At 43.0% G+C, this 13,295-nt stretch overlaps 1 protein-coding gene across 4 annotated transcripts in view; it reads left to right on the top strand.

Moving 5' to 3' along the window:
* gna15.1 (guanine nucleotide binding protein (G protein), alpha 15 (Gq class), tandem duplicate 1) overlaps positions 1 to 12,631 on the top strand; it is a 20,769-nt gene extending 8,138 nt beyond the window's left edge. For all 4 annotated transcript variants that reach the window (XM_083767543.1, XM_083767542.1, XM_083767541.1 and 1 more), the window contains 4 exons: positions 622 to 750; positions 1,431 to 1,560; positions 3,056 to 3,209; positions 6,858 to 12,631. In XM_083767543.1, the coding sequence (XP_083623669.1) occupies positions 622 to 750; positions 1,431 to 1,560; positions 3,056 to 3,209; positions 6,858 to 7,072 (628 nt within the window). In that variant the 3' untranslated portion in view covers positions 7,073 to 12,631. The remainder of the gene's footprint in view (positions 1 to 621; positions 751 to 1,430; positions 1,561 to 3,055; positions 3,210 to 6,857) is intronic.
* Positions 12,632 to 13,295: the final 664 nt, after the last annotated feature.

Genomic DNA, 13,295 nt, shown 5'->3' on the forward strand with positions numbered 1-13,295 from the left:
GGCATTGCATAAATAAACCCTATGCCTATTGTTCATTTCCTCCTGTGTACACTGGAGGGGGCTAGTCATTTGAAAGCTCAGCCTTTTATGACTTTTCTCTGCCATATTGAAAACCACCAGTTGATAGAGCCACCCTGTTATGTTATACATTAACCTATTCAAAATGATTAAGTGTTAGTACAACGTAGACTTTATTGGTGTCAAAGACCTTACCTAATGCAGTCAGCCAGTCATCAAGGTGAGTGTGATAAGAGACGGTCAGTCAACATTCAGTTAATGACAAGTTGATTCAACAGAAGCCATAAAACGTCAACAGAACATACAGTGAAAGTGACTCATTCAGTCTCTCTCTCTCTCTCTCTCTCATTTACCATTCTAAAATCCTTTCAAGTAATTTCCAGTTGAGTTTCTTTCACACGGTCGAGGCTGAACTAAATACTAAATGACTAAGCGACTTAAACATGTTGTCCATACACACTTTGATGTTTTGCCAAGTCCAAGACCGATGGAGCCCATCAACGCCTTCCAGAATAGAAATTGTATCACCAATATAGTACGCGTCTCACTGTCTGACTTTCTCTCTCAATGTCTCCCTCCCCTCCCTCCTTTTCTCTCTCTCAGTTACATGACAAATCTGGACCGCATAGCGGCTCCGGAGTACGTCCCCACAGCCCAGGATGTGCTGAGAGTTCGCTTCCCCACCACGGGAATCCACGACTATGCCTTTAACGTCAAAACCATCACACTCAGGTTGGTGTCCATTACCGAGCTGTCATGGATGGGACCAAAATGGAACACCAACACCATTCACCACCACATTGTGAAAAAGACTCTTGTGGGCCATTGAAGGACATATTGTCTGATTGATTCGGACGCAGTGGGATCCCATTTTCAGTCACAGCCCACACAAACTCCCCAACCTGAGCACCCATTCCCAACATAGAAAAATTAATAATCAATTTCTTTGTAATAGGTAGACAGAAGTGGTACCCATCATTATAGCCTCTTTTGTGATAAGCATTTGAAACTGCATTCTATGACAGGCTTCTGTTACGGCCTCAAATGCCTGTCATGCTTTACAACACAGATGACTCATTTGGGGTTTTCACCAAAAATAGATCTTTTTTGTGGACGATGACATGAAAGAGAAAACAGTCAAGGGAGAGTGTGAGCGGGGGTTTTTCCAACATCTGACCACAAGTGGGGGCAGCAGTACCGCAAGACTGGAGCGTGAAGGACCAGTGGAACTGAAAAACAATGTCTAGACTAGAGTCTAAACATTTCCCTGGACGAACGACGGTTCAAAATGTTGACAGATCTTTATATTCCATCTCTCCTACCTGAGACTTTATGTTTTATTTAATGTTTGCACCACATATACTGTATTCCTTACCTCCTCTCTCCTGTCCGTTCCCCCCCCCCCCCATCAGGATTGTAGATGTAGGCGGACAGAAGTCAGAACGCCGGAAGTGGATTCATTGCTTCGAAAACGTCACGTCGCTCATATTCCTGGCCTCCCTGAGCGAGTACGACCAGGTCCTGGAGGAGAGAGAGACAGACGTAAGAGTGTGTGCACGTGCGTACGTACGCGCGTGTGTGTGTATATATTATACCTGTCTAGTATGCACTGTCCTCCCTGTGTCATATCGTTCTATTCACAAACCTACCTGCCTGTCTCTGAGTCTGTCTGCCTGATGGCGTCTCTATCACTCAGCGAGGCCTTTTGTGTTTCTTCTCGTCCGTTTATCTCTCCGTCTGTCCAGCTGTCTCTTTCTCTGATGATTCATAACCCCCCCGAGGCTTTCACTCCTCCTGTCAGCCTGTGATTCTCGGAACCCGAGTAGTGAACCCTACAACGTGCCAAACCTCTCTCCCAGTATTATGCTCCCCCACAGGCACTTCTTTCCTCCGTCAACAGGTCTCACTGTTGAGTAAGAAAACAGAAAACACGACTCTCTCTCTCTCTATCTCTCTCTCTCTGATTCCCTCCACCAGCCAGCCCCCCCACACAACACGCAACACAACACACATAAGCCGTTTATCTCTCACAGCCACTTTGTAGACTGCCTGCACATTCATTAACCTCCACTGTGTCGTCCTCTGAGCTTCCGTACCCCACGAGACCCCCCCCCCCCCCCCCCCCCCCCCCCACACACACACACACACACACACACACACACACACACACACACACACACCTGATACTGGTCCTCCTCTTTCATGGAAATCTGAAATCCTTCCAGGTCCAAAATGCCTGCCTGCCTCACGTCCCTGTATGGGGAAGGAACTGCTGCCTTATTGTCACATCACAGATTTACAGAGTAAAAGAGTGTGTGAAATTTGTTTTTGTGCATAGTTCTCTCTCTCTCTGCTCTTCTTCGTAATCCAAATGGCCAGCCTATACAATTCTCTATAGCTAGCTGCCCTATACAAAGCCAAAGTGCAGTAACTATATACGTTTTTGGACACACCGACTAATTTGTGGTTTGTGATTTTTGGGGGATAAACAATTACCTCAAGAACAGATACACAATTACACAATATAATTAGTGTAATATGCAGGCTGACCAGTTGAAACACTTTTAAACACATTTTCAGTCACATTTTTGTGTGTAGTTACTGCACTTTGACTTTGTAGTGCAGTATACATTATCTATCTTCTTGCTCAAATGAAATTAAAATGTTTACCTGCTCACCTCTGACAATGTTTAAGCTGCAGCGCGGCCAAGCGTTGCATTTGAACCTACCTCACAATTGCTGTTCATGTCTGAAACTACCTCTTGTGGTTATATCATATGCCTAACCTTAACCCTAACCTTATAACCTCGACTAAAACTATGCCTAAACCTAACCGTAACCTTCCAAAAATAATAACCTCAAAACCACGCCCACCCGGGCGAAAGCTTTGGGAAAGAGTGAGTCCCGGTCATGTCTTTCCCTGTCCATTTCCCCATACCCCACACGGTGTCTCCAGAACCGCATGGATGAGAGCCTGGCTCTGTTCTACACCACCATCCACTCGCCCTATAACCCTCTCCCCTGTGTCTCCATCCAGAACCGCATGGACGAGAGCCTGGCTCTGTTCTACACCACCATCCACTCGCCCTGGTTCAACACCACGTCCATCATTCTCTTCCTCAACAAGACTGACATCCTGGCTGACAAGGTCCAGACGTCCGACCTGCAGAAGCACTTCCCCAACTTCACAGGTAGGCTGTGTGTGAGTGTGCGTACATGCTGGTGTAGGCAGTGGGTATCTAACTAAATAGAGAGAAATAGCTATTTGGGTGATTGCACAGTATGTAACCCAACAGCTCTTTTTATGTCTATGAACGAACATGCACGTGTGTGTGTGCAGGGTTTACATGTGTGGCTGTTTGTTCACAAGCATTCACAATATGGATGTGGGTTGTTGTTATGATTTCGTATTGGGTTGGAGGAGATGCAGTTATTTGCACTGCCCTATCATGGCACCCCTGGAAACAACACAAGCACAGTGGAAATACAAAAAAGTACTTTGTAAAGTAATGTTGGTCCCTGTGCTTTCCCTGGCTCTGTCTATCACTATAGCTGATAGTGAGCGTCCTCCACTGTGCGCCACTGTGCCTCGGCTTCCACGGAACCTATGAACATTAGCGTTTGTTTAAATACTAGCCACAGCACCTCTTTTCTGTATTTCACTTTCTTTATTCCTATATTAACGGTTTTGTGACAAAGTTTCGCACAAGACACGTAGCATGACACCGAAGCCTGAATCAGGCTTTACTTGGGACAATTTGGATATTGGGCGAGACGGGTCACAAAAGTATTCGAAAGTGCATTGTTTAAAATAAAAGTATTCAAAATGACATTTGACAGTATTGCTGTATTCAAATTTGACGTAAAAAACCCCCCGACTTTTTCCCTTCCTAAAAATGTAGTACAATACCGGTATTTGTATTTTAATATAAAAGTATTCAAAATTTGACAGTACACTTTTGTTTTGAATGTCAATAGATTGCTGTATTCAAATTTGACATAAAAACTACTTTGTACTTTTTCCCTTCCTATAAATGTAGTGAAGGCAAAGGTACAATAGCGGTATTTGTATTTTAATGTCTCTAGCCCAGTGGTTCCCAATCGTTAGGACCCCCAAATTAGCCCATTTAGGCCTGACGTTCGCTCTGAAAGAATATATATTCAAAGATGTGTGGCGCATTTTCACGATTTTTCAAAAATAGCAGACCTACAAGCTATGAGCTTGTAGATCTGCTATTTTTCAATAGCTAAAGTATTACATAATGCTTAGTTAAAACACCAAAAGGGGTTCCCGCCCCAAAATGGGTTAGACAGGCTGGGTGCTGGGCTAAAGGAACTTCAGCAGATAATGGATGGAGCCCGCACACCACAGGTACAAGATAGACATTCCTTATTGAGAATTCTGACAACGTTTCTATTTGATCCATTTGATCTCCATCAGGTCATGACCTGATGAAGATCAAATAGAAGGAAACGTTGTCAGAATTCTCAATAAGGAACGTCTACCTTGTACCTGTGGTGTGCAAGCGTAGCAGAGTGGCTCAGAGCCTCTGCCTGATGACCTCAAAAGTCTTAATATCCCCCCCGGTCTAGAGGGATATCCCTTTGGTCTAGTGGTTAAGATGTTGGACTTTCACACGGGAGGCCAGAGTTTGAATCCCGGGCGTTAGACGGGCTCCATCCATTATCTGCTGAAGGACCCCCAAATTGACACTAATTAGCCTGTGGGTACCCATTTGAAGAGATGTGCCAGGGAACCGCCATGAGAGAAGTTTTTTACGGCTCTAGCAGTGATTCTCAACCCGTTTAATTTCAAGGACCCCCCCGTTTAACATGCATTAGGCTACGGACCCCCGTTTAATGGCATTTCTATCTCTGGGACCCAAATTTATATAGTAAAATCTTAGAGTCTGTAACTCTGAGAGTGTACAAATGGAACCAAATGAACCCTAACGGCTTCATTTGGTTCCATTTGTACACTCTCAGAGTTACAGACCCATAAGGGTTAATTTGGTTCCAAACTATCATTTAGCTCAAGGACCCCTGGGGGTCCCCGGACCCCACTTTGGGAACCACTGCTCTAGCCCAAATGTAATAAAGGCAATTGACTTAAAATCCACTCTGAGCACGCCGGGACTTCTATTCTTTATTCCTTTTGTATATACTTTTGTAAATACTAACTCAAAAGTACAGATACTCAAAGTAAATGTACTGTCCACTAGATCTTGCCTCTCTCCGAGACCCCATCTCCCTCTGTTACCCATAGCAACCTTAAATACCCTCTCTGCGCAGGTGCGTGTGTGCATCTATATGTGACGGAGAGAGCGAGAGTAAGAGTGTGAAATAACACATGCAATTATATGCCAGTATGTATGTGCGTGCGTGCGTATGTGTGTGTGTGCGACTGTGCGTGCGTACATGCGCGTGTGTACGTGTGTGCGCGTACATGCGCGTGTGTGCGTGCGTGTGTGTGTGTGTGTGCGTACATGCGTGTGTGTGTGTTTGCAGTGGGGGAAATGGTACAGTAGCTAGAGTGCTCTTGTGCTTCCCCATAAGCGATGTGAAATAATGAGTCGTTTATGGCATGGCTCCATGCTGGCCAGTTGACGATTCTACGAATGCCTTCTAAATCATGACAGTTTTCTGAAAAACCCCATGTTTCTATATCAGTGGTTTTCAAACTACTTCATGTCAAGGACCCCAAAAGAATATATGTAATTGGCCGCTGACCCCCATCTGAAAATATGTTGTTCCAGGGAGGGACCCCCCCCCCCCCCCCCAAGAAGCAAATATTTGAGTTAAAAACGATCGCTCTGAAAGAATATATATTCAAAGATTTGCACCACATTTAAAAAAATAGCAGATCTACAAGCTCGTAGCACGGTGCCGTACTATGAGCTTGTAGATCTGCTATTTTTCAATGCCATGTGCCATGTATTCACAGTCTGCATATCAACACATTTGGCCAATCACTACTAATTAGTTAACTTCTTTGTTTCGTTAATTTCAACAATCCAGGTATAAAGGATACATTTTTTTCCTGTTTAGATTAGAAGAAAATGTGCGGGAGCCGTGAGAAAACTGCTCGCTGTCAATAGCAGCTGTAGCCAGGTGCAATGTTTTCAGTAAAAAACATGTTAGAATGGAATTTGTATTATATCATTTATTTTTTATTTTCAGCGTGTGCATACAGTAGGCTGGCATTCATTGTCTGGTTTCTATGTTAACAGCAAACCTAAGGCAGAGAAAGTCATACAAAACCGTAGGCCTATGCTTCAATATTTGTTGTACTTATTGCAAGTCACGTCGTCGTCACAATATTCAACAATGTTATCACATTTAATCACGTTTCCTAATATTTGTGCATCCAGTTCTTCATCGGTGAGCTGGATGCAATCCTACCTGGAGGGGAGAGAACAGATGGTGGAGGTGAATGGAACACTGTCCGCCCGTCCCCGCCAGATGGGGGCGGTGTTGCGTTCACAAGTTCATAATACAGCACAAACATTACCAGAAATGTTCCCAAATATTCTTTCTGACACCTGTGCCCCATAAATAAATGCCAAGGTGCCTGGACCGCTGAGCCACGGCCCAGGCCTCATTTTCCTTGAGGGGCGCTAGCCCCTCCTATGTCCAGCTTTGAGATTAACATTGTGTTAACACAAACACTGAATGCCATTGACAATGAATGGCCAGCTTTGAGTGTCTGTGTAAACACAAACATTGTGTAACACAACATTGAAGACAAAAGAGAGGAGGCAGATTATGACTGGCCGGAATGAGATGATGTATGATAAGATATTAAGAGCGCCCCTCACTTATATTATTTATTTTTTCAGGCAATAAACGAGACGCGGAGGACGCCAAGAACTACATCCTGAAGATGTACGAGCAGCAGGCCTGCAGCCACGACAAGAGGGCCAAAAGGGACAAAAGAAAGACCTTGTACCCACACTTCACCTGCGCCACCGACACCAATAACATCCGCAAGGTCTTCAGCGACGTCAAGGACACCGTGCTGTTCACGTCTCTCAAGGAGTACGGCGTGATCTGAACTACTCCACCTGCGTCTGATCCTTTGGATTGGATGGAAGATAAAACCAACAACCTTTGTCTTTCTGGACCAGTGGTTTTCCTCCCGGGGGGTGCCAGTCGACAAAGAGAGGAAAATGTGAAGAAGAAAAAACAAAGACTTTTTAAATTTTTTGCCTTTTATTTCCGCCTCCAGCCAACGTCTGGCTTTCGGAAATGACTTATTATGGCAGCCAATTCTATGGACTTTTAACGACGTAATAAAACAAAACAGCAGCCCACTAGATGTCATGTGGCAGCCAAGTATATGGACTTTTTAATGTTTTCTTTTAACATTAAATGTTTGTTTAAAGAAGTGAGGCTCCCCTCACTTCACACGAGTGTGATTTTTGTTTTATTTTTTAAACCCAAAAAAAAAGCCATTTCAAAATAGGGGGGAGGGGGCACAACCAGAGGCTACGGCTATTTCGGGCTCGACCTTGACATGGAAAGGTTTGGTAACACCTGAACAAAGCCCTCATCAGATCACGTTGATCCAAATGGAGCATGTGGCTTGTTGTATTTTATTATTATTATTACACTAGATATGAAGAGGGAAATCTGGAGCTCTCTGCTGGAGCTGTTACCCCCGCCACCAGACTCTGGATAAGCGGTTGAAGATGGATGGATGAAATATGAAGTAACACGAGAGTGATTGGCTCCTGAGCAGGGATGGTTAGAAACCAATGTCCTCCACCACCACTTCCCAGAGTATTCACGTCTTAATTCCTTAACTCTTACTCCGCTAGCATTTATTGAAAAATTAGGATCTAATTCACACCAGCATTTTATTTTATTTGAGCTCTTATTTTGAAAAGCCACAGTTCAAGTCTACCGGAAGTAGCTTATCCTAGGACACTCGACGGAGTCGAGACAGGCTTTGTTTACATGATCGATCTATGCCGGTGCACTGGAGAGCTCCACATCGCCGGCTCTGTGCCGTCAAAGAAACGTTGTTTTGACCAAGATGCCATCTGGGACAAGGATAAGGAGATACAGGCGATTGAAAGAAACGGATAGAATGGATTATTATGGCGACGGCGATCTAAGATGGACGATCCAGTGCTGTGCCACCAACACAGCTAGCTAACCGGCTAACATAAGTAGCGTTATGGCTCGATCGATCGAATGCACTATAAAAGCGCAATTGCCATTAATCTTCGGCAATGGCGTTAAGCGTCAGTATCAAAATTAGGCTTCAATTGACAATGATCTTCGGCAATGGCGCTATAGGAGTTAAACGTCCTACATCTCCACCGGTGTTCACGAAGGAGGAGGTGATGTGGTGAAGGTCCTGCTCCATCGTCACCTCCCGCTCACACTGCAGCACTGAGGAAACTGTGGCCAACAGGGACACCCTTGAAGGAATCTACAGCACGGACGGATGAGACTTTGAGCCAAGCGAGCGCCTGCTTCCCTCAACCGGAGTTTCTTTTGAGCTTATATTCCCATTTGGTTACGTTAGAAGAGTGTGGGTGTGATGGAAATGCATAATGGATCCATAATTGCGACAGATTCCCAGAAGTACTCTATCCTCACGAAGCGACTAATGACTTTTACAAGTGAAGAGGGTCTCCAATACAGACATGCATGTTGGACAAATACGCACACACACACACGCATGCATGTATGCATGCACACACTCTCACTCCACTAATGCGGGCATACTGTAGACACACTTGTAACTTCCAAAGAAAGCATAGACACACACACACATGCTTGCATGAGCACATCTAGCTGCCCACACACGCACACACACACACACACACACATTTTTTTACACAATAGATGCTATGCGCGTGACATCATCGTACCCGGAAGTTGTAAAAAGTGGCAAAAAACGTTCTGGCCTTGACATCCAAACAGAAAAGTCCTATATGATTGTATTATAAAACAAAATGTAATTATAAAGTCTATTAAGCACCTACACCGTTAGCACCCTGGCATGTGTGCAGTAGCAACAACAAGGCCATTATGTCCTCACATCACCCTGCTATAGTCTTATAGGTGTTTACAGCACAGGCGTGAAGAGAGAGGGGTGCATATCTTTGGTCCGAACGTCCTAACAGTCCGACATGCAATAGTCCGACATCCTGCCCAGGGCCCAAACCCTAACCTAACCACACGCCGAAACCACGGGTTGAGTCTTAACCGGATACATATGTTGGAGCCACGCGTTGAGTCTTAACCGGACACGTATGTCCCCCATCCTAGATATATGTCACCAGATTTGAATGAGAGCCTGCCATTGTTTTAATGAGTTAATAGCACAGGCAGACTGACTCTTCACATAGAGCATGTCTGAAATAAGTGTCAGAGCTGAAATCGTAAATATGAACAAATGCTTAAACATGTAGCTAGGTGTAATGTTAGAGACCACAGAAGTGAACCTTTCAAGCCTGTTTTCTCAACTCGCTGTTTTCTGCAAGACATTACTCTATAAGCCATATCTCCAAAACTGGGTGGGTCAAACTGAACAACCAATATGTCAATTTGAAGTTATGATTCCCTGCTTTCACATGACATGAAAAAGCGAAAATTCAAAAAAATCCAATGGCAGTCCCTCAGTCAAATTTGGTCAAATATGATCATAATATAGAAGGTAAAAAGTGCTTCTCTAAAGTAAATTTAATATTAAACATGTTATTGAATCAATTAATTAACCAATGGCTAAGCTAAGTGCCGGGGTTATGAGGATACCTGCTGGGCATGGTTATGGTACAGTAACAAAGCCCACGTTCATTAAAATTGTCATTATCTTTGTCATTAAATTCCTAGGACCCAATTAGGCGATGCAAGCGGGGGACTGAGAGGGGAACATTTGGAAAAGTAAGCCCACTATGGTGGGTGGTACACTGGTACTGTCCTTGAAATGGACACTTCCATCCGCTGCAGTTTTTTTGTGTCCGTCTTTCTGTCTAAAGACGGGTTTTGTTTTACATACTGTATTCTTCACTCTTGTAACTAAACTTGTGGAAAGGACGAAATGGGTGGCAATTTGAAAAGTTTGTTTTTTTAAATTGAATATATCCTTTCGGGGAAAATATATATATAGTCTGAAGTTTATATTTAAAAAAAAAACGTAGTCTGTAATTATTATTTTTTTAAACGAAAAAAAAACCCAAAACGTTTTCACTTTCACTGTCATGCTGTCATACAAGTACCGGAATTAGTTTTCCCTTCTAGGTCTAGCGATCACTTTGGTGGAAGGTGTTGCTGTTCATGAATGGCAGATACCTCATTATGAGTTCTAAAGTCTTCATTTGATTCACTATATTGGACAGCTTATTACAGCCTCCTCCGTTTGTGTGTATCATGTATCAACTATCATTCAATGTTCACAACATGGCAACGTTTGCTTTGAAAGCTTGCCCTTTCGCCCGAGTAACTTTATACTTCCCACATTCTTATTAATCTACTCGCAGTAGAGTAAATATGTAAACGTCAAAGTGGACTGCACAAATCACACGTGAAGGAGTAAATCCATAATAGTGATTTGTAAAGGTCAGAAATTATTATTGGACAACTCTTGAGCTTCTCACAAAATGATTGATCCGCCAGGCCTGTTGCTCAACGAGTGATGAGTTTGTGTTCTAGAATATGTAGCCATTTACACCACCAGTTCAGTTTACACCAAAACTATGATTGTCCTCATTTAAATTCATGTGTCGCGTGAGGAGAGGAGTTTAACCATCACTGATGATCTTCAGAACAGGACTTTGATCCGTGTGTGTCATGTTGTGATTTGAGTATACAAAAGTACATGAGATTTGTTTCTTCAAATTAATTTAAATGAAACCTGATGGGAAGCCAACATTTTTGCTCACGCTGTAGTCTTGTTTTCACGGTTTGACCTTAGAGTAAGGGTTTGACTGCTGTTTCAATGTGTTTTGGTTTGTATGCTATCGAAGTTATTATTTAAATGCTGTAGTTGTATTGATTTAGGCTATTAGGCTATGTATGTATGTATGAATGAAGTGCTTTCAAAATGTATGTATATATATATATATATATATATATATATATATATATATATATATATATATTGACTGTACCAGACCTGAATACTACTGATGAGCTTCAGACTTTTTCAATGTTTATTTTGTATGTGTGTTTTAATTTTTGTTCTACTTGTTTATATTATTTAGAAACTGCACTTATAGGGCCTAACTGTGACAAGGGGACGTTGGCGGATATTTCACTCTTTGGCACTGAGAAAACTTACATGACTGCCGAATATCTTTGCATAGACTCGGGTGAAGGAATATTTTTTGGGGCTAATATTTTTCTATTCAGAAATAAAATGGAAATTTCAAAGATTGTTAGGTTCTCGTTTGCTATTGTTTGTCTCCCTGGCCAGTCGCCACAGTGACGGGCAACAAAGTGAGTGATTGATTGGCAGCCTCGTATGTCTGCCACTGATGTGTTTGCTCTCTATTAAACCACATGGCTGTGTCTCTCGGACAAATAAGCCTCCCTCCCACTGCCTTCAATCACACATGCTCTTTTTTCGCCACTGTTTGACAAACAAGGAACCTAGGATTTTCCACTCCATGGTCATTGCCGCGTGTGGCCATGTGTGTGCATGTGCGCGTGTGTGCGTGAGTGCGTGCGCATGTGTGTAAGTGCATGCTTGTGCATGTGTGCCTAAGGTACAGCCTGACAATTCATCTGTAAACACAGGTGTGTGGCGTGGGCCAGGGCCATAAAGTAGAACATTGTAATTTGCACCCGTGTGGAGTCCAAGCGTGGTTTTTTGACAGCTGATGCTGCAAGTAGTTTTGTGTACGTCTGCTATTTTCCGGGTCAAGTGCTACTACGTGTTTCTCACCTGCTCGAGTCATATATGTAGCAACAAGGTATATGAAGCAGTGTAACGGACCCAGAAAAGGCTGAACTTTATTTTGAAGGGTATGGCCGGAAGCGCCAGCCAGCTCCTTCCGGCTGTCATCAGAGAGGGCTATTTAAATCCATCTTAGCATGTGCAGGGGAGGAATTGTTTGGCATGGACGGACGGCATGCCGGGCATGGGGAATCGCATGACAATCTAGACATGTTTGGTGCGATCCCCATGGACAGGTAACTTTGAGAGAACACAAGAATGGACCTTGAGAGAGACGAGCGGTTCATATCTCAATGATTTAGCGCCTAGCTGGAAGGGGGAAAAAGGGATTTTGTTTGGATGTCTACTCTGTTGTTTGTCTGTACTGTTGTTGAATTCCCTAGAAGTTTATTATAAATGTTATATTGAGGTTTATGGTCTTGATCTATTGTGTAATGTGTTATGGTGGGCTGGTGGTTTATGATTCTGGATGCTTTGTGTAGATTATTAGAAATGTAGGCTGTGTATATATGGGAAATGTGCAATGCCAATGCATAAATATGATTTACTTTTATATATGAAACTGCTTATATATATGATGTACTGATATGTGAGTTATTGATGCGATGTTTATTGTTTATTGATCTTTGATGTATGTATTATAATATGTTTTTCTTTCAGTTTTCACGGTGACAGTTTACAATAAAATGGTAAAATTCATCAGTCGATCTCCAACTCCTTATTGCCAGCTGGGTCCGCTACAAGCAGCTGATGTAGTGTATAAGGCAAGCGAGTAACCTTTGGTTACTGTGCATGTCGCAGGCCCGGCGCCACGAGGGTGCCAGGCACCTGCAGTTTAGCCCTCAGTTTAACCCATTTTAGGCCCGACATGAAAATTTTAAAGAATTCTTTAAAATCCTGACCTTATGTTTCTGTATCAGTATTCAGTAGTGCTCAATATTTCATGTCAAGGACCCCAAAAACTATATGTAATATGCCTCCGCCCATCTGGAAATATGTTGTTCCAGGGACCTGATCCCCAGAAGCAAAGATTTTAGTTAAAATGTTCACTCTGTAATATAAGATTAGAGGCACATTTTCAAAAATAGCAGACCTACAAGCTTGTAGATCTGCTATCTTTCAACAGCTAAAAGGATAAAATAATGCTTAAAATACCAAAAGGGGTTCCCGTACAGAATTAAGTTTTATGTACATGTTTACTACATAAAAACTATGTTTTCCATTTTCAACTGCCCCCTGCATGAGCCCCCTCAGTCATCTCATCCTGGAGCCGAGCCTGGCATGTCGGACTGTTTCGCAGTATTTAGAGATCAGATTTCAGATAATTTGAGATGATCGGTTGCCAGAGCAACTATTATGTTGC

This window comes from Protomyctophum parallelum (assembly GCF_964188405.1).
Source record: "Protomyctophum parallelum genome assembly, chromosome: 6".
In the NCBI taxonomy this organism is placed as follows: Eukaryota; Metazoa; Chordata; class Actinopteri; order Myctophiformes; family Myctophidae; genus Protomyctophum; species Protomyctophum parallelum.